The sequence below is a fragment of the Convolutriloba macropyga genome, chromosome 1 (genome assembly GCF_964194025.1).
Source record: "Convolutriloba macropyga chromosome 1, txConMacr16.3, whole genome shotgun sequence".
Classification (NCBI taxonomy): Eukaryota; Metazoa; Xenacoelomorpha; order Acoela; family Convolutidae; genus Convolutriloba; species Convolutriloba macropyga.
The window spans coordinates 75,975,313-75,997,182 of NC_134468.1; the positions used below are offsets into that span (position 1 = coordinate 75,975,313).

General features: G+C 34.9%; 1 protein-coding gene across 3 annotated transcripts in view; it reads right to left on the bottom strand.

Annotated features, from left to right (window-relative positions):
- The window catches only part of LOC142342770 (bridge-like lipid transfer protein family member 1), a 166,090-nt gene that overhangs the window by 35,211 nt on the left and 109,009 nt on the right, over nucleotides 1-21,870 (bottom strand). For all 3 annotated transcript variants that reach the window (XM_075394337.1, XM_075394328.1, XM_075394346.1), the window contains 3 exons: nucleotides 16,858-17,157; nucleotides 6,343-6,587; nucleotides 159-315 (listed from right to left, as the gene is read on the bottom strand). In XM_075394337.1, the coding sequence (XP_075250452.1) occupies nucleotides 159-315; nucleotides 6,343-6,587; nucleotides 16,858-17,157 (702 nt within the window). The remainder of the gene's footprint in view (nucleotides 1-158; nucleotides 316-6,342; nucleotides 6,588-16,857; nucleotides 17,158-21,870) is intronic.

The window sequence follows — 21,870 nt, forward strand, 5'->3', positions numbered from 1 at the left end:
AATTGGCGGGAGCAAAACGTACTAGGGGGGTACAAACGGAAAAGATCCAAAAAACCCAGAGAAGGCCAGTAAGAGCCCCAGCTATCGCTTTAAGGCTGTTACAAGTCAAATATTTTGACCGTTAAAACGTTCTAAAGTTGCTTCGGCGTTGCTATTACCTGATAACTAGCTTTATCTGACTTCTGGCTGAAATATGAGCTGAAGATATGAACCAATCTTTTCTTTATTATGATGAGGTCAGAAATTGTGCTATTGACACCCAACATCTCAGCAGTGTCCCAGTTCAGATGTGCCTTCACGTCAAGCTTGAACGGACTGAAATATGCAACATCTTTTCTGTACCAATGGTAAGCATAGCCGGCATATTGCCGGAAAATAGCCGCCGTTGACCCAGTTGACGCACATTGGGATTGAAACAGAAAAAGAAAAAAATTAAGATAAAAATTAACAGAATTTTTCTAAGTGATCTTATTCGGTGTGTAAATTCTGCATATTCGGTTAAATTCTAAAGATAAACTTACTTCAGCTCCTAAACTGAAGGCTATTCAGCATATTACTAATGCCAGTTAGCAATCGCTTTAATGAACTTTGATAACCTAATGCATTATGACTTAATGACCGGCTTATATATGTTTACCCCGTTTCTTGCTCTTTTTGATTTTGCTCTTTTGGCTTTCACTGTATTCACTACATTACGTAATTCAATACGTAAAAGAATTTAAAATCCATTCAGTTGAAACAGTGACTAAGGTATGCTAGAAGTCAAACTTGAAATTCATGACTTAAGTAAAACAAAAAACCTGATCGAAACGTAAGGAGAGTTAAACAAACATAGCGGGACAAGCCTTGAATTACAATCCAAAGAATAAAATTAGCTATGAACTGACAATTAATTACGCCGCGTTAAAAGTCTGATGAGAACAATTAGTTTTGTCCGCAACGGGATTTAGCAATTAGACCACAGGAACAAAAAAACCAGCAAGACTAAAAAATCAAGTTGTTTTGCAAAGACAAGGTCAAAATGAAAAAAATAGACTTCCATGAACTCAAACCACTACTGATATAAACCTGTTTCTTATTAGCAACCGATGAAACCTACCATTAATGAGGTTAAGTGATAAGACAGCAATTAGTACAATAAATACTTGCAAAACTCAAAAAATCAAATTGAGTTTTTACATACAGGCAGCACATAACTCACAAAAAGCAATAGCAATGACATGAAATAACTTTTTGCAAAAATTAAAGCTTAAAAACCAACGAAATCTGTCAATAATGAGACTAAGATATAAGATAACAAATCTAACAACAAAACCTAGCAGAACTCAAAAGTTCTGCAATATTTCTTAAAATCAATTAGTGTCAAAGTCAAAGAAGTTATAAAGTTTGAACAGAAACAATTAAATCGACTAAAATAACTGATTTTAGAAATTTATGAGGCCTCTCCGTAATGAGAATAAACGATATGACAAAATGTAACAAAAACTCAAAAATTAACTCAAAATGTCAAAGTCTTGAAAAATAGTAAGCTATTTTTTCCCTTTGCGTCTCAATATTCATCATTTAGATATGTCATTGATGTTTCTAGGTAATAAGACAAAAAAAATTTAAAAGGCAAAATCAAATTTTCACTAATATTTTATGACAAAAAGTGTGACTCAAAAAAGTGTCAGCTGCCCATTGATGAATTCAAGCAATTGCAACTAGGGGCAATTAGAATACATAGGTATGTAATTAAAAACACTCAAGGAAAAGAAACACTGAAAACAGAAGTCAAATTGACAAACGTGAAAAAAAATCGATCTCAAAACAGAAAAATTGTTTAAACAACAATTTCTGACTCCCCATTAAAAGTAGTTTGAAAAAAATGACGTCTCAAATTTAGTCTAATTTTTGTTCCCTTTACTACTTCAACGTGACTAAAATCACCACCATAATTTGACTTTTCCCGACATGAAAAGACTGAAAAAAGTGTGAACAGATCTTAAAAAAGCCAGCACACCAATAATCCAAATACTTTGCATTGTAAAAAAGGAGAGCGCCTAAATAATTAGCGATTGGTCGGGGGCGGGGTAGGGTTGGATTAGGTGGGGTCCAAACCACCAGGCGGAGGAGGGTGGACTGCGAAAAGTTAGGGGCTGAGTCGGGGGATTGAGTGGGGGCTCGAATGACAGGGGGAGAGGCGGGGACGTCGACTTTTCAAGATTAGGAACCGCCCTTTTACGCAATGAAACGATTTCGTGATTCCGATTATAGGAGTACAGTAAGGCTTAGGGCCTCAAGAGAATTTAACGTCCTCCGAGCATTTATCCAGTTTTTGAGGACAAAAAGTCAAATGGGGCAGATTGCCGGAAAATAGCCGCCGTTGATTCCCATAACCAAGATTGGGATTGGAAGAAGAGAACAAACTAGTGAAAAAACGATTTTTGTACAAACAATTTTAGAGTGCGAACTATTTTGATGTCATTTTGAAGCCGAACGTACACCACACAAAGGCTAGTATCGATGCCGATAACCAATAGAGATGGTATTTAAGAACAAAGTTCGAGTAATGGGCATCTAAAGTTGGGCTATATTGTTTTATCCCGTTTCTCTTTCTGATTTCATTTTTGATACTGACTCTGTTTATTTTGAATTTCTGTGCTGAGCAACTGCTGTCTAAAAACACTCTAAGCAGAATGAGAGAAGAGTGAAACTAGCCTAGAGAATTCAGAAAGATTTCACGGAAAATGTTTAACAAACTGTGAACTAAGGTAAAGCGAAAAATTTTAATTCCACGAAGTAACGAAACATAGCAGGACAAGTCCTGAAGTACAATTCAAAAATTTTTCATTGACTGAAGAAACACTAGACCTAGAATGGACTTTGAATGAATTGGGAAAACCATTTAGACAAAAATCCGATCCCAAAAAACCGAAAAAACATTAAAAATCAAAGTGAAATTGCCGCATGTGAACAAAAAAACAACTAGCGAGAAAGCGAATTTCTGTTGAAACATCGTTTTCTCACTCTACTTTGACTTTAGAGCGAAAACATTTCACGCCGCAAAACCACTCGCTTTTCCGCTCCACTTCCTGTTTCAGCGTGACCAAAATCACTACTCCAATTTGACTTCAAAATCATCAATATTTGCGAACAGATCTTAAAAAAAGACAGCGCCCCAAAACAATTCAAATTCTTTGAATTGTAAAAATAGGAGCGCTATAAGAACCGCCTGAGAAGCTGATGTGGCTACTTAAAACAGGCCAAACAACAAATTTCATTACTCTTTTTATTGATTGCTGAGACGTTATATTTATAAGTTGATTAAGAATCTGTACAAATAATTTATTGCTGCTTCTATTAGCTGCTCTTAAAAATCCTTCAATTAAAGTGATACACAATCACTTTAATAACTGAGGTTAAACAAAACCGATCAACGTCCCGCGAACTGCTCTCAAATGACTGACAAGGTGTTGGCTTCGGTAGTAGCTAGCTGGGGTTTAGAGATGATGGCATTGGGGGGGGGATTGTGAGAGGGATTTCTAAATCGCCAGGTTGAATGAGGGTGGACGGGGCTTGGAGGGTGTGGGTGACTGAGGGGTAGGGGTGATTACTTAGGGGTCCAAACCTTTAAGACTAAGAACCGCCCCCTCCCACCCTGAAAATGTCTCATCAAAACAGTTTCGAAGAATCGCTTGCTTAAAGACTAGTAAGACTCTAAGAGAGCAGAGAGCACCCTGGCCATTCAATACTCTCCGAGCACTACCTGAATATCCGGATGTTGAGGGCAAAAAGTCAAATGGGTCCGACGACAAATCAGTCAAGCGAAAAATCGCATAAAGAAGACCACAGGACTAATATAATTGCTACAAACTTAGTTTGAGAGCAATTAATAACTCAGACTCAATTAATAAGTGAGATCTTACATTTCGATTAGAAATCTGTATAAATTATTTCAGCTTCTATTAGCTGCTCTCATATAACCGTAAATTACAGCGACATAAACTTCTCAGTTGATATTATCTGCTTGAATCAAAGTAAAAAAAGTCAAGTTGAGAGTGAGGATGTCTTTTTCGAGAGAGAGTTGAGCCACGAAGCCAAAAATTTAATCAAACGAAGGAGCAAAAACATGCTAAACTAAAAGTAAAAAAAGATGTCAATTGGGTAATTCAGTCAAAGTTGCGTAAAAGAATCGTCCAAAAGCAGATTTGAAGTAACTGTGACGTCAAAAATATTGATGACCAAAGAAACATAGACGGGAGACGTCCGGAAAGGAATCAAAGGAATATATTGACCACAACAGCTTATCTAATCATCCTCCTACTTAATTGTATTAGTCCTTTTCAAACAATAACAGAAAAAATAACATTAGAAAAGCATCTGACAATAAAAAATTATATAGCATTTGATACAAATTTTTTAAAAAAGCGCGACTCCAAAAACTCTAGAGGCAAAAAACCTAGAAAACTACCCTGTCTTATGATTAGCTTTAATTCTATCTTTCAGTTGCATTATCCTTAGAATATATCTGAAATAAAAACTTCAGTGAGAAACAGAAAGAAATAAGCTTAAATCATTAAAAAACGAAAATCGGCTAAAAAGTAGCTCAAAAAGACTCAATTAGGTGTAACAAAAACAACTCAAAAATGCTATCAAAAAAATTATAGGGCAGCTAAAACAAAACTACAAAAAAAACTAATTTCAGCCACATAACTCTACAAATGCTAAACATACCTGGCAGATTGCCGGAAAATAGCCGCCGTAGGTTCCAATAAGCATGATTGGGATTGAAAGAATAGAAGATATCGAAAAAAGATTTTTGTACAAAAACATTTTTTAAGTCCGATTTATTTTGATGGCATTTCGTAGTTGAACATACTTCTGTTTCTTAGAGAGAGGCTACATGGGCTACTATCAATACCAATAAGCATAAGAGATGGTAACTAAGACTTATAGGAACGACGTTCAAATAGCGGGCATCTAAAATTGGGCTTTATGGATTTGTCCCGTTTCTATTTCTGACTTCAATTTTTTATTCTGACTCTGTTCATTTTGAATTGCTTTGCTGAGCAACTGATGTTCAAATTCACTTTTAGCAGAATGAGAGAAGAGAGAAACTAGCCTAGAGAAGTCAAAAAGATTTCACGCAAAATGCTGAAAAAGCGGCAAAATGGTAAAGCGAAAAAAAGTTCGACGAAATAAAAAAATAGGAGCGCTATAATAGCCGGTTGAGAAGATGAGGGCGGCTATTAAAAAAAATTGAAGGACAATACAAAACAAAACTGCTAAAAAAGCGCCCAATATGGAAAAATTGAAAAATAGCTCATAATTGAAATTAAAAATGTGTCAGATGGTCAAAACTGTTTCTAAACTCACTTTCACTAGCATAGATAAATGAGAAGACAAACGCTTTTATTTGAAGAAACATAACCGACTAACGTCGGGCGAATTGCTCTCAAACGGTCGCTAGCCCCGGTTGGCTTCGTCGGTAGCTAGCCACGGTTTAGTGAGGCTAGCTTTAGCGAGCGCAGCGGGGGGGGGGGGTTTCACCGGGGGACGATGATAGGGGTAGGGGGTCAAACTCTTCAAACCTCTCTTCACACTATAAATATAAGTCTCCAAAATAGTTTGTGTGAATCTCATACTTGAAGACTAGTGAGCTGAAAGGCTCTAAGAGAACTTAATGCCCGCTGGGCGGTACCTGTTCATCCCATTTTCGAGGACAAAAAGGCAAATGGGTCAGACGAAAAATAGGTCAAGCGAAAAATCGCATAAAAAAGACCACCAGGACCAATATAATTGCTACAAACTTCGTTTGAGAGCAATTAAAATGGAATTTAAACTAACTGCTTTGGAAATAGCGCATGTGATAGAGAAAAATTTGCTCGGTTGGCGAAGATTTTTCATACCTACTTTATTTGCTATCTCTTAAAAAAGCGACATGAACAAAAAACAAATCAATCTTTTCTCTTATCTACAGCAATTAGACCTAAACACTTACTGGTTTTCACCGATTTGACTCTCTGTTTTAAAGACAATGCAAAAAAATTACAGATCTCTTATCTCACAATCGCCCTTATTTTAGAAAATGGCTTAATTTCTGAATAAAAGCAATTTAAGTCACGCAAAACTCAAGAATTCAAGCGTTAAAAAGTCATGCGAGCAAAGAAGGACCTGCGGTGAAAAGCTATATTTCACGCCAAATTAGCGTTTCATAATAAGTTCACCATAAGAAACACTATCAGATTAATTACTAAAAAACTGAGAGCTTTTTGCGGTGGAAACATTTCCTTTTCCACGCGATCCTTGCATTATTTCAGGAGTACACCTTAACGCAAGAGGGTTTTAACGGACTCAAACCTGCCAGATTCCAGAACCCAGTAGTCTGAGAAAGTGAACTTCACATTGACAAATCTGCCCATGAGAATAGGCATGGTCCTGTAGTTGAGTTTCAACTCTGTCCTCTTCACTCGCAGTCTCAGAGAGTGAGTCGGGTGCCGTTGAGGAAGTCTCTTCATAGATAAGCTCAAAAGGCAGTCCTGCAGCAGCAGATTGGGGCTAAATGTCGCCGTCTTCGAAGAGAGCTCTGACTTTCCGAGGCTCATCTGCGCAAAGAAATGAGTTAAAGATAGTCTTTAGATTGACTAGCTAAAGGATTGTTTGTATTGTTTACTGACAAGACAAAACTCTGCTCAACACTTTGGTTGTGAATCAATTAAATTGCCGCGAAGATAAAGAAGTAAAACCTACTATCGAAGGGAGCCATCTGATTGCCAAAAAGCAGTCGCGACTGACCTCTACGACCTTTATCGGGATTGAACAGGCAACTAAACGAAAAAATTAGCCGGCAGACAAAAACAGCCGATATAGCTGCGAAAGACTTGCGTGCCGTATAATACTGATGGAAAAAGATACATTTTTAAGACTTGTAAAAATAGACTCAGCAGAAGACTTTAAGTCTTCATATTAGGGACCTTTATTACACAAGTGAGTTCCTTTGACCTCAAGGTAAGGCGAATTTTTTTTTAAAAAAGGAGAGCGCCTAAATAATAGCCGTTTAAAAGGCTGACGGCGGCTATTAAAAACTGAAGAAGCATCTGAAAAAATTAACCTCAAGTTGCGACTCTAAAAGTATGGTTGAGGACACTTTGCAATACAGAAACACAGGCAGTTCGCAACATAACTTTAGGAATGTCCGAATATGAAACCACCAATTGACAGACAATGTAACGGGTTCATAAAGAAAAAAAAACGAGTAAAAGGAAAGTTGACGAGAGACGACAAAGTGAAAAAATATTCTCATTAAAATTCAAAAAAAAATTCAAAAAAAAAACGATAAAATGCAACTCCCAAACACTATCCGTAGAACTTCAAATTGAGACTTCTGGTAGTTCAGACCTCTACCCAATACTTTGGAGGAAAATATTAGCAACAATATAGAGAAAACAAAGAAAAAAACCTGAAAAAAATGGAAATTCGTGTAAAAGTGCCCAGCCTTTAGAATTGCTCTCAAGAAAAAATTTATTAAAAAAACGAATTATTTAAAAAAAAAATATATAAAATTATATATATTATATATAATATATATTTAATATATATAATAATAATAATAATATAAAAATGGGAGAGCGCCTAAAAAACAGCCGTTTGAGGCTGACGGCGGCTATTAAAAACTGAAGAAGCATCTGAAAAAATTAACTTCAAGTTGCGACTCTAAAAGTATGGTTGAAGACACTTTGCAATACAGAAACACAGGTAGTCCAAAACAAAACTTACGAGTCCGAACATGAAACCACCAATTGAAAGACAATGTAACGGGTTCATAAAGAAAAAACCGAGTAAAGGTAAAGTTGACGAGAGAGGACAAAGTAAAAAACATTCTCAATAAAATGCAAAAGTCTATAAAAAACGAGAAAATGCAACTCCCAAACAATAACCTTAGAACATCAAATTGAGACTTCTCACAGTTCAGCCCTCCGCCCAATACTTTGGACAAAATTTTTAAACCACAATTTAGAGAAAAAAAACTGAAAAAAATTGGAAATTTGTTTAAAAGTGACCCGAGTTTAGAACTGCTCTCAAGAAAAAGAATGATTAAAAAACAACAACGAGAACCGTAAAACTGAAAAAAAAACAAAGCTGACAGATTTCCAGAATAGCTGCAAAAGAAGAGACTTGCGTACGGTATAATAGAGACAGAAACAGGTACAGATCTAAACTGAAAAAAAATCGACACCTCTCAAAAAGCTAGGTAAAAAACATTCAGCAATAAATTATTAAAGCTTGTTAAAATTTTTTCAGCAGAAGCTTTTTAAATGGGACCTTTAGTGTACATATAAGTTCCTTTGACCCCAAAATAATTCAAATTGAACTTAAGTTTTGAAGTGCAAAAGTCATATTATTGAGTGAGGTAAGCCACGTATGATCAAAATCTAATCACGCAAATGATCTTAAAACTTATGCTAGAGAAAGAATGAGAAAAGACATCACGCGCGCAAACACCATTAGTGAGAGGAAGAAGTCATTCAAAAAATTTGACTTTTTCAGCTTTGTTGTGTGAACAAATGTAAAACGAAAAAGAGCGTCAGACAACGAAACAAAAACATAGCAGGACAAGTCCTGACGTACAATTCAATGATTTTTAATTAAATAAACAAATAAACTAGACCTAGAATGGACTATGAATGAATTGAGAAAACCATTTCTAGAAAAAAATCAGATCAAAAAAAAATAAAACATAACCGACTAAACGTCGGAATAATTGCTCTCGAACGACTAGTGGGAGCTCAAATCAATTGCAGCCTGCTTCAGTCGGGGGGAAGTAGGAGGGAGGAGGAGTCTAAATGGAACTAAGAAGTTCAATAGTAGCCTTCAAATAACCATATTAGAGGTTAACATATACCACTATTAAGATTTAAAGTAAAAATGGCACCAGTTTCGGCGCACTTTTCAATTGACTTTTAGTATTAAATTGCCGCCAATTGAATTTAGCTGCTTGAAATTGTGATTGAGAGAGAATTTTAGATCACGCGAAACGCAAAAAGTCAAGGGCGTAAATGTCACTTGAAAAGTCAAAATTGTCAAGCGAAAAAATTTGCATAAAAAAGACACGCACGTTTACAATAATTGCTATGAACTTTCTTCAAGAGCAATTTTAAAAAAAAACAGAAAACCAAGGTCAAAATGCCGCATGTGAACAAAAAACCACTAGCGAGAAGGCGAAATTTTGTTCAAACACCGTTTTCTCACTCTACTTGGGAAAACCATCTAGAAAAAAAATCCGATCCAAAAAATCGAAAAAACAGTAAAAATCAGAGTGAAATTGGCGCATGTAAACAAAAAACCACTACCCAGACACCGAATTTTTGTTCAAACATAGTTTTCTCACTCTAATTTAAAATTACAGCGAAAAAATTTCACGCCGCAAAACCACTCGCTTTTCCGCTCCACTTCCTGTTACACCGAGACCAAAATCACTACTCCAATTTGACTTCAAAAATCATGAATGTGTGAACAGATCTTAAAAAAAGACAGCGCCCCAATAGAATTCGATTTCTTTGAATTGTATAAAACCAAGAGCACCGCAATATAGCTCCGCTCAGCTTACAGCTTCGCAGCTATAAAAGCAGTATATTCCAAACGCACTATTACCAGCTTCGATAATTGAGACGAAAACCTTTAACTGAAAAAGTTGCAGTTAAAACTAAAGTAAGTGCTTTCAATAATTTTCTAGCACTCTTCCAAATAAGCGACATGAACAGAAAAGCACGCTCTTTTTTGTCAAAGCTACAGCAAATTTTGCTTTCATGCATTTCATTCCCTGTTTCAAATACAATCCATCAATACTCCTCGTCGAGTCGTTGAAACCACGAACACCGCACAATGAGAGTTTGAATCAGAAATCTTAATCCATAAACTGTCTGTAGAAGTCATTATTTTAAAGGATGCAAATCATGCACAAAGATGGTACGTACTTGACATGGAAACTCACATAAAAACATACCCGGCAGATTGCCGGAAAATAGCCGCCGTTGATTCCAATAAGCATGATTGGGATTGAACGAATAGAATATATTGAAAAAAAAAGATTTTTGTACAAAAATATTTTTTAAGTCCGATATATTTTGATGGCATTTCGTAGTTGAACATACTTCTGTTTCTTAGAGAGAGGCTACAGGGGCTACTATCAACACCAATAAGCATTAGAGGTGGTAACTAAGACTTATAGGAACGACGTTCAAAGAGCGGGCATCTAAAATTGGGCTTTATGTGTTTATGCCGTTTCTATTTCATGACTTCAATTTTTTATACCGACTCTGTTCATTCTGAATTGCTTTGCTTAGCAACTGATGTTCAAATTCACTTTTAGCGGAATGAGAGAAGAGAGAAACTAGCCTAAAGAAGTCAAAAAGATTTCACGCAAAATGTCGAAAAAGCGGCAAAATGGTAAAGCAAAAAAAAGTTTGACGAAGTAAAAAACATAGCCGGAAGAATTCCAGAAACGACTCGAAGTGAAAATCTATTTAACCGCTATCCAGCTACTCATCAGAAAAAACTTGCCTCCGCTAATTTATGATTTTCTCAAAACCAAAACATAAAACAAAAAGTAAAAACAAAAAAATCAAGTCTGTTAACATATAAAAAAAAATCTGATCAAATTTTGTCATAACTTGAGATCCCGAAATACCTATCTCTGCCAAAATTACTTCATCAAAACAACTAGTACTTACTAAAACCACTTAAGTGAAAGTTTTAAAAATACTTGAGGCCAAATTATAAAAAAAAATCTCAAAAACAACTTGCACTAAAAAACTGGAAAAAGTTAGTAAATTTCTTAATATTACAAAAGCATATAAATCCAAAGAAAAATTCTCTTCAGCCATAAGGGGAACCAGATGCTCGCAAAAAAATAGACAAGTCATAATAGCCCAAGAAAACTGTGTCAAAAAACAGAAAAAACCCGAAAAATTACAAAGAAAAAAATTAAGAAAAATAGTTCCAATTTTCGCCATTTTTTGTCATATTTCTCAACCAAAAAATGATTCATATCCAAAATTGCCCATACTTATTACAAAAAAACTAGAACAACTATTATGAACCCTAAACCTCCACAAATGCCATAAAAAATTAAGGAATGGAAACGGCATTCAACAACAAATTCAACAAAAAAAACTATAAAAACTAAATGAGTTTTTTTTATTAGTACAAGGAAATATAAAGCCGAATAGGATTCCTTTGCAACTAGAGCAATGAAAAACTCGCACAAAACAATGGGCAAGTAATAATAGGGTGGGTAAGACACTTGTGTAAGATTAAAAAAAAAGAAAAACTGCAAAAAATGAGAAAAATGGTTTAAAATTTCTCAATTTTTTGGTCATTTTTCCTTAGAAAAAATGATTTATACCAATAAAACTTTAGTCAATTGGTATCCTACAATTCCTTAAGTAACAAGCTTCTATTCAAATCCCACTTAAAGCAGTAAAACAAAAAAACAGGTAAAAATTTAGTAAATTTCTTCTAAAAATCAGCAAAACTGATCAAAAACCTCCAAATTAGCATTAAAAATCAAATTAACTACTTGCAACCTTCAATTCCTATCAAAACAAACCTAAAACTAATACAATATCGTAATCAAACCTCATAACCATCAAAAGTTGTAAAAAGCTGCTTTAAAAAGCCGCACGTGAACAAAAAAAATTCGCTCGCTTAGAAAAATTTTTTTCACACATCAATTTCTCGCTCTCTCAAAAACAGCGGTGTGAACAAAAACCACTCTCTTTTCGCTCCGCTCTTCACTTTTGTTCAGCACCAAAATCACTCCAAATTTTTTCACGCGTTTCATTTCCCGCTTCAAAATTTACTCCTAAAATTGATTAAAAAAAAGGACTTCTCCAATACTCCTCTTCGAGTCGTAAAAAAAAACGAGCGCAATAATAGCCGGCTGAGAAGATGAGGGCGGCTATTAAAAAGATAATAATGCAATTCACATAAATAGAATTGCTGAGCGATAAAATTCACTGAACAATTGAATAAAATTGCCGACCAGAGTTTTTGCACGTAATCAGATAGTGGTAAGATAAGATATTCAGTACACCAATGCAAACGGTGTACTGAACAAAAATACAGCGGAAGAAATTCCGGAAACAACTAGAAAAGTAAGAATAGATACAATAGAACAAAATACTGGGCCAAAAAAATGCATATAAATCTCAAAAATATCCCAGGAAAAAATTTCCTCGATTAATTTATCAAAAGTCAAAACGCTTTTGAAGCAGCCCTATTATTATTGAAACAGTCTATATAAACCTTCAAAACAGAAAAGGAAGTTAACGACAAAAAAACGCTTTGAAAAAGCCGCACGTGAACCAAAAATTTAGTTCTCTCAAAACTAGAGGTATGAACAAAAAGAACTCTTCTTTTTTCCCGGCGCTCCTCAAATTTGATCAGAAAAAAACGACGTTCTTCGCGCGTATCACTTCCTGTGTGAATTTCAATAACGATATTTATTAGAACATAGCCGACAGATTGCCGAAATAGCAGCAAAAAGAACATAAACCGATTATTGTCCGAAGAATTGCTCTCGAACGACAAGCGGGTGGAAAAATATTTGACCACGCCGGGATTCGAACCATTGACCTCCCGATCCCTTAACGAATGCGCTGTCCACTCGGTTTTCAGGCCCTTCTGGGTAATATGCTGAAACCGATTTCATATTAGCAACAAGCTTTACTTCGGAGTGAGAGCAATATAGATCACTTAAAAATGAAGAACGAAAGCGTGAAAAAGTCACTTGAGAAGTCAAAAAATGATCTAGAAGAAAAGCAAAAAAACGGTCAAGCAAAAAAATTGCATACAAAAAGACCAACACGTTTACAATAATTGATATAAACTTCGTTCAAGAGCAATTCAAGACAAGATGATGACTAGACAAAAACCAGACGTGATGTAAAATATAGTTAAAAGCAGATACAGAATTACGCTGATGCTGTTACAAACTTATAAAGACTAAAACGTTTTCAAACTAAGAACTTCATTTAAAAATTCAAAATCGTGATTTTATTTTAATTATATTTTTTTCTTATTAACAGTAATCATTATATAGGGATCCTATATTGACCTCGAAATGGGCTAGATTGATCACAAATGACCTAAATGAAGTTAGAAGTCATTTAGAGAGTGAGGTACGCCATTTATTGTCAAAATACTTATCACACAGCTCAGCTTAAAACTCACAGCCAATTAGTTTACGAAATGACGTACAAAAATCACGCCCATTAAAGTAGCAAAAGAGCAGTGAAATAGCGGTATGAAATATCAACTTGCTCTTTTGAAGTTTGTGGTCTGAAAGAAAAATTGTAGAACGCAAAACAACGTCAGGCGACGTAACAAAAAGAAAAGCCAAGAACGCCGCAAAACAGCTACGCTCCTCTTACAGCATAGCATCTATAAAGATACCCGGCAGATTGCTGGAAAAAAGCCGCCGTTGATTAACATAACCAAGATTTGGATTGAAAGAAGAGAAAAGCCAATGAAAAAAATGACTTTTGAACACAAACAGTTTTAAGTGCGACGTCATTTTGGAGTTGAACATACTCCTGTTTCGTAGTGAGACCACACAGGGTCCAGCATCAATACCAATAAGCATTAGAAATGGTAACTAAGAACAAAGTTCGAGCAACGGGCATCTACAATCGGGCTTTATGGGTTTATCCCGTTTCTATTTCTGATTTCGCTTTTTAACACTGACTCTGTTCATTTTAAATTGCTTTGCTGAGCAACTGCTGTCTAAAAAAACTTTTAGCAGAATGAGAGGAGAGTGAAACTGGTTTAGAGATGTCAAATTATTTCATGCACCATGTTGAACAAGCTGTGAACTAAGGTAAAGCGAAAAAAATTTAGTACGACGAAGTAAATAATAAAAAAGGAGCACTATAATAGCCGGCTGAGAATCTGAGGCGGCTTTTAATAAACATAGTCGGCAGATCGCCGGAATAGCTGCGAAAGAATAGACCAGCGTGCCATATAATAGCGATAGAAACAGATACATATCTAAATTGAAAAAAAAATTGACGCCGCTCAAAAAACTAGGGTAAAAAACATTCAGCGATAAAATAATAAAGCTTGTCAAAATTCATTCCACAGAAGCCTCTTATTAGGGACCTTTACTGCAAAAATGAGTTCCTTTGACCTTATACAAATTCAAATTGAACTTAAGTTTTAAAGTGCAAAAGTCATTTTATCGAGTGAGGTAAGTCACGTATGATCAAAATCTAATCACGCAAATAACCTAAAAACTTTCGCTAAAGCGAGTGAGAAATGACGTCACGCACGCAAATGCCGTTAGTGAGAGGAAGTAGTAATTCAGAAAATTTGACTTTTTCAGCTTTGCTGTGTGAACAAATGTGAAACGAAAAAAGAGCGTCAGACGACGAAACACAAAAACATAGCAGGACAAGTCCTGACGTACAATTTTGATTGACTTAATAGAAGAAACAAGACCTATATAACGACTATGAGTGATTTGAGAAACCCATTTTTAAAAAATCAGATCAAAAAACAAGAAAAAAGAAAACAAAAAAATCAATGTCGCCACTAGCGAGAAATGAAAATTTAATTCAAACAAAAAACTAGGCCTAGAAAGAGCTCTGAATGGATTGAGAAAACCATTTAGGAAAAAATCCGATACAAAAAATCAAAAAAACAGTAAAAAATCAAAGTGAAATTGCCGCATGTGAACAAAAAACCACCAGCAAGAAAGCAAATTGTTGTTCAAGCACCGTTTTCTCACTCTACTTTAAATTTAGAGCGGAAAAATTTCACGCCACAAAACCACTCGCTTTTTCGCTCCACTACCTGTTTCGGCGTGACCGAAATTACTACTCCAATTTGACTTCAAAAATAATGAAAATGTGTGAATAGATCTTAAAAAAACATAGCCGGAAGAATTCCGGAACCGACTCGAAGCATCAAAACTTCACAAACAAAACCGTAATTGCAAAATTTTATATTAATGAAAACGTTTGTTAACTTTAAAAAATCCAACATATTTAAGGTGGTCAATAACCTGATAGTCTGAAAAAGCTGACAATGTTGTCAATAGCCCTCAAATAATTCATGATTCTAATCTGATAAAGATCGCGAAAGCAAACGGCAGATAATAATCTTAGAAACTAAGTTAAATCTTTTCAAAAAAGAAAGCTCAAATTTAAGAATCAGAAAACACCTATAATTAGACTTCTAATCACTGCGATAAGGACAAAAACATAAGACACCTGTTCCTTGTTTTACATAAGCTAGACAACATGATTTCATACCAAATCAAAAATAAAATTGATCATAGAAAAGACATGAGCAGCAGAAGAATATTCAAAGGCAAAAAATTGTGTAAAATATACCAAAGCCGGAAGAAAGCTGTAGTAATTAGTCATAAGTGAATTTTTGGAAAAAAAACTTGCTATCAAACTCTCAGTACTGCCTTATGTTGAAATAAATCAATTGCAAACCAAAGAAATGACGAAAATCTAAGAAAAAGCTGAAATCATTCATTGTTTTCAGCTGAAAAAAATCAATATACCGAAAAAAATGTAGGTGCCAGCACAAAGCTAGAATGATACTAACTAGAATGTAAATATGGGTAAAATGTAAGAAACACCGTAACAAAAAGACATTCTTGATTTTGGAAAGTTAAAAATCAATTTGATTTTTGAAATTTTAAAATCAATTTAAAAAATTCAAGAAAAACGAATACATTTCATTGTTCAGCATTAAAGACATAGAACAGAAAACTAGTCATTCGATACAAAGATCTATTCTCCTGAAGAGAACAAAAATAGGAAAAAGCAGAATTCATAAATACGAAAAATAAAAACATTTTGCAAAAAAAATGGTCAAAAAACTTTTAAGACAGTATTTATGAAAAAGTTTTAACTGTTTTTCAAAAACCTAACGCCAGAAAATGATTGAATTTTTATTGAAACGAAATTAAGGTCCCTCATATTGCGCAAAAAGACTATTTCTAGCAATTACAACCAAAATACAAACAAAAAACTGACGAAAATCGAAAAAAAACTACCAAAATCGGATTAGCATATGTAAATTTTATAAAACAAAATTATATTGAGGCAGAAAGAGGCATTGAGTATATGAATTATCAAAGAGAAGTTGCCATATTAACTCATTTTTGACAAAAAGACGGTTAAAAGTTCCAAAAATGAGGAAATTAATAGAAAAAAGCCAAGAATTAACTAAAAAATCAAGAAATATGTGCCAATTTTCAACTTGAAACGCATTTTCAGGCTCTGCAAAACACTGTGCAATCAATTTCCGAGGTTGAAATTTCAATATAGTATCGAATAAACTTTATTTCTATAAGAAACCAAATTAAAAGCAAAAAAATTGGGCCACTTAGTCCAAAAAACGGCTAAAAACGGTTATCTATATGTGCGCCATTCAGTCAAAAACTACTCTTCAAAGTCAAAAAGTCATTCACTAAACGAAGCGCATGATTAAAAAACTTCTCTCGCTTAGCAAAAATCTGTTCACCGAGACAGCTTTTCTCACTTTCGCTTTTAGGTCAAAATGCCGCGTGAACAAATCTACTTCCTGTAAAAAAAAGACCGAGAGAAAATCAATACTCCTCTTCGAGTCGTAAAAAAAGACAGCGCCCCAATACAAATCAAATTCTTTGAATTGTAAAAAACCAAGAGCACCGCAATATAGCTACGCTCAGCTATAAAAAAGGAGATTTCCAAAACTCCTCTCCGTGTTGTAAAAAAGGAGCACGATAATGACCGAATAAGAAGAGATGAATAAATTCCCGGTTTTTGTAAACCCGAGTTTAGTACTATCATCAAGGTTTAAAAAAATTGCCTGTACCTTTGTGAATGCCACTTTGCGTTTGTCACTTGTGAGATGGAGTAATGCCTTGCCCACCAACTTCTCTGTCTTCACACTCACAGAGCCCAGAAAGCTGTCCAATTGCAAGCTCACTTCCACCGATGGGAAATTGATTGCCAGTTTTACGTTGGACTCCCACTTGACGTTTGTGAAGGTGCCGGTGCGCCTGGTTGAATTCTTGTTAGAGAATGGGAGAGACGCTTTGAATGATTGCTTTCGTGGCAGCTTGAACAATTCTGCTTTGATGTCGTAGTACAGGTGTGTGCTACGACGCTTTGTCTAGGGCGCAAATACAACCAATTATTCTGGGCAAATTTTCACACCTCAATTTCTCGCTCCGTCAACGCCAGTGGTAAGAATGAAAAGAACACTCCCTTTTCGCTCCACCTTTCAATTTTGATCAACAGTAAAACAACGTTTTCACGCGTTTCACTTACTGTATCAATTCCGCTCCACAGAACTGTTGGTTAAAAAGACATTTCTCCTATACTCCAGATTGCGTTACAATTAAACATAGCCAGAAAAACAACTATTATTTTTTTGTAATAGTACTTCAAGCAGATTCAAATAACTGCATTGACATTGAACATAGCCAGCAGATTCCCGCAATAGCTGCCAAATAGAATTGCGTGCCGTATATTATAGATACTATCAGATACAGATATATACTGAAAAAAAATATATTGGCACCATTCAAAAAAAAAATCAGCGATAAATTAATAAAGCTTCTTAAAACTCAATTCGCAGAAGCCTTTCTATTAGGGACTTTTTATTCATATGAGTTCCTTGCACCCTCAACTAATTCAGTTTAAAATTAGGCGCAAAAGTAAACATAGCCGGCAGATTGCCGGAAATCGCAGCGATAGACGCTTGTGGCCTTCCATAGAATTGAAACAGCTAAAGGAACAAGATAGATAGATTGACCAGCAGTCTTTTAGACCACTAGACTTTTTGGGCTAGATTCGGACGACGGTCATTTTTATGACACACATACGCTCTACCAGGAAAAAACCTTAAAAGAGCTTTTTCAAAATTAATATTCGAAATCAGAAACTCAAAACTCTAACACTCAAGAATTAGGGCATATTTGTTTGGCCCTACTTAGATGCACACTATTGATCTTTAATTACTAAATGCTCATAAAATTAAAAGTTCAATAAGTGAGTTCAGAAGTCATTTTTTTGAGTGAGCTAAGTCACGCAATTGACCTAAAAGCAGAACAAATGACGTCAAGCACACAAATGTCAACAGCAAAGAAGTAGAAGTCACTGAAATTGAAAAAGTCAATGGTCGAACCATCGACGGAGAAGGCGAATCAAAAAACCACAATGTCCCCAAAAATAGCCGCTATTGCTTCGCTGCTAGTATTTAACTTAAGTGCAAAAGTAATTTTATTCACTGAGGTAATTCACGTACGATCAAAATCTAATCACTCAAATTACATAGAAACAGTCAAAAGAGAGAAATGACGTCACGCGCGCAAACAACCTTAGTGAGAGGAAGAAGTCATTCAGAAAAATTTGACTTTTCCAGCTTTGCTGTGTGAAAAAATGTGCAAACAAAAAAAAGAGTGTCAGACGATGAAATAAAAAAGCCCAGAAAGACAAATCCTCAAACATTTCAAAGAAATTACATTGACAAAACAAAAAAACTAGACCAAGAACAGACCTCAAATGGAATTGAAAAACGATTTAGGAGAAAAAATCCTATCATGAAAACTAAAAAAAGCCGCATGTGGACAGTTTTTCAGTCTACCTGAAAAGTAGAGCGAAACTCACGCCGCAAAACACCTTGTTTTTTCGCTCCATTTCCTCTTTCGGCGTGGAGTCATCACTTTAATTTGACTTCAAAAATCAGGAAAACGTTTGAACAGATCTTAAAAAAACTAGAGCGCCCTAATACAATTCAAGTTCAGTGAATTTAAAAAAAAACCGAACACCACAAAAAACCTCTAAACAGCTTAAAAGTCGCAGCCAAGATAAGATTTAAAAAAACAAGACCAAAAATCAAAGAAAAAATGAGAAAATTTTAAAATTAACCATAAAAAATACTCAGCAGATTGCCGGAAAAGAAACGCCATAGATTCCCATTACACCGATTGGTATTGAAAGAACAGAAAACAATAATAAAAGTTGATTTTCTAACACATTTTAAAAGTGCGAACAATTTTCATTGGATTTTGTAGTTATACAGGCTCATGTTTTTTAATGAGGGGATCCAGCGGCTAGTATCAATGTCAAAACCCATCATAGATGTAAACTCTGACTTCGGGTTGCGGGTATTATGCGTTTATCCTGTTTCTTTTTTTGATTTCATTTTTTGATATTGTTTCTGGTAAAACTGGATAGCACTATCAACTAACTATCGAGGATCCCTTTTTAAAGCCTCAAAAACGATTAATTGACTCACAAAGATTAAAAATTCAAAAATGATGACGCTTTTGGAAAGCTTGAAAAAAATGAGAAATTTACTACAATTTTTAGTAAATAAGTTTCCATTACCCAGATATATACACCAAAAAATAGTTACAAAGGGCATTTTTAGGTTGCACAAGACTATTAGAAGCTCAAGCAATTGTAAGTTGATGTACAGTTTTAAAAAAACCAAGAAAAGAGAAAAAATTGAAGACAGCAGAGTTTTGTGTTCGAAAACTTTAACAATGACCTTTGACCTTGAATTTATACGTTCCCAGCAACTTCAGTACATTAAGCACCATAGAGACTTCTTCAGTCATCTGAGTTCTTTTATTGCATTTTAGTGCCTCGATCTTTACATATGTTATTCCCGTTCTGAACGCTAAAAGTCATCAGAATAATGCGTGAAAAATTCCTAAAAAAGACAGCAGCCCAACAATCCACATATATTGGATTGTAAAAAATAGCGCAAAAACATTCTAATGAGAGTGTGCGGCTATTAAAAAGATAAATGTGACCAACGAAGATAAGATGTTTTACAGGTTCGTTTGATTAGAGTTTTTTTGAAAACTACCGGAAAAAATAAAAGGCTAAAACAGAGAAAACAAGTTAATTTCTTTGAATGGTTTTGAAATTCATAAAATACACTGACCCCTCGTTCTGTGTAAATATAACGCTTTAAACCAAACTTACTCGTAAAAAGATTAACGTCGGACAAATTGCTCTCAGACCAATGTCAGCGCAATCTAATTAAGAGGGCAAGACTTTGAAATTTTTATGGGTGCAAAATGACCCACCAAATAACCGTTCAAACACACGACCTGCAGGACTGCAGTCTCACATATTAACGACTGAGCTTTAACCTCTTTGCTACTCATTCGCTCACAATCTATAGTCTGTTTTGTTTGAGCGACAAACAATATTTCGGAAAAAACAAATCGTGATCACGCCAAATTAAAGAAGTTAAGTGTGTAAAAAAAATTTGAGAGAAAAGTTTTCAAGAAAAAAGCGCAATGACGGTCAAAAGATTCGAATTGACAAAAACACAAATGTTTGCGTAATTTCCTTCAAGAGCAATTGAGATTCGTTCCAGAGCAATTAAACAAATCCACCCGGCAGATTGCTGAAAATAACCACGATTGATTCCCATAACCCTGATTGGGATTGAAAGAGCTGGAAAAATGACGAAACTGATTAAAGTAAGAATTTTTTTCAAAGTGCGAACTTACTTGATTTCATTTTGTTAGACAAACAACTGTTACTTAATGAGAGGATAGAGGGGCTAGAATCAACATCAAAAAGCTTTAAAGATGGTAACTGTAACTTATAAAAACGAATTTCAATATTCGGGCATCTAAAAACTGGGCTTTGAGGGTTTATCCGGTTTCTATTTTTGATTTCGTTTTTCGTTTATGTTGAAACTCTTTGCTTTCGTTTTGTTCATTTTGGATTGCTTTTCTGATTAACTGCTGTACAAAAGCAGTTTAAACAGAATGAAGCGAATAACAAAATTTAGCCAGTAAAACAGGTTGAACAAGCTGTTAACTCAGGTAAAGCGGACCAAAACTTTATTGGACGAAGTAAAAAAACATGGCAGGACAAGTCCTCAAACGCACTCCAAAGAGTCGAATGAAAAAACTTAGAACTACTGTATCTGACCCGCAGACCAATTGAATTGAATTATCTCTAGAAGCTATCCATTATCCCATTTTTAAGCTTTAAAAACAAGTCATTGACTCAGGAAGATTTAAAAAACTCAAAAAATGGAAAAATTTTTTGGAAAGCTTGAAACAATCAGAAGTTACTACCATTTTTATTCATTAAATTTCCATTACGGAGACATAAACCTCAAAAAACAATTATAAAGAGCATTTTTAAGCTAGTACAAGACTACTAGAAGATCAAGCAATTATCAATTGGTGTCCTGTTTTAGAAAATTCTCAAAAAACGGAAAGAAAGAAAACAGTACAAATTTGTGGTCAAAAATTGTGAAAAAACCTTGAATTTAGACGTTCCCAGCAACTTCAGTACATTAAGCACCTTAGAGACTACTTAAGTTATCTAAGGTCCTTTATTGCATTTTAGTACCCGTCGATCTTTACATATGTTATTCCCGTTCTGAACGCTAAAAGTCATCAGAATAATGCGTGAAAAATTCCTAAAAAAAGACAGCAGCCCAACAATCCAAATACTTTCGATTGTGAAAAGATAAATCTGACCAACGAAGAAAACAAATTTTACAGGTTCGTTTCATTAGATGTTTTTTGAAAACTACAGGAAAAACTAAAAGGCTAAAACAGAGAAAACAAGTAAATTTCTTTAAACGGTTTTGAAATTCATAAAATCGACTGATCCCCTCGTTCTGTGTAAATATAACGCTTTAGAGCAAACTTACTCGTAAACACATTAACAACGGAAAAATTGCTCTCAAACCACTGTCAGCGCAATCTAATTAAGAGGGCAAGACTTTGAAATTTGCATGGGTGCAAAATGACCCACCAAATGACCGTTCAAACACACGACCTCCAGCACTAAAGTCTCACATATTATTGACTATGCTTTAACCTCTTTGCTACTC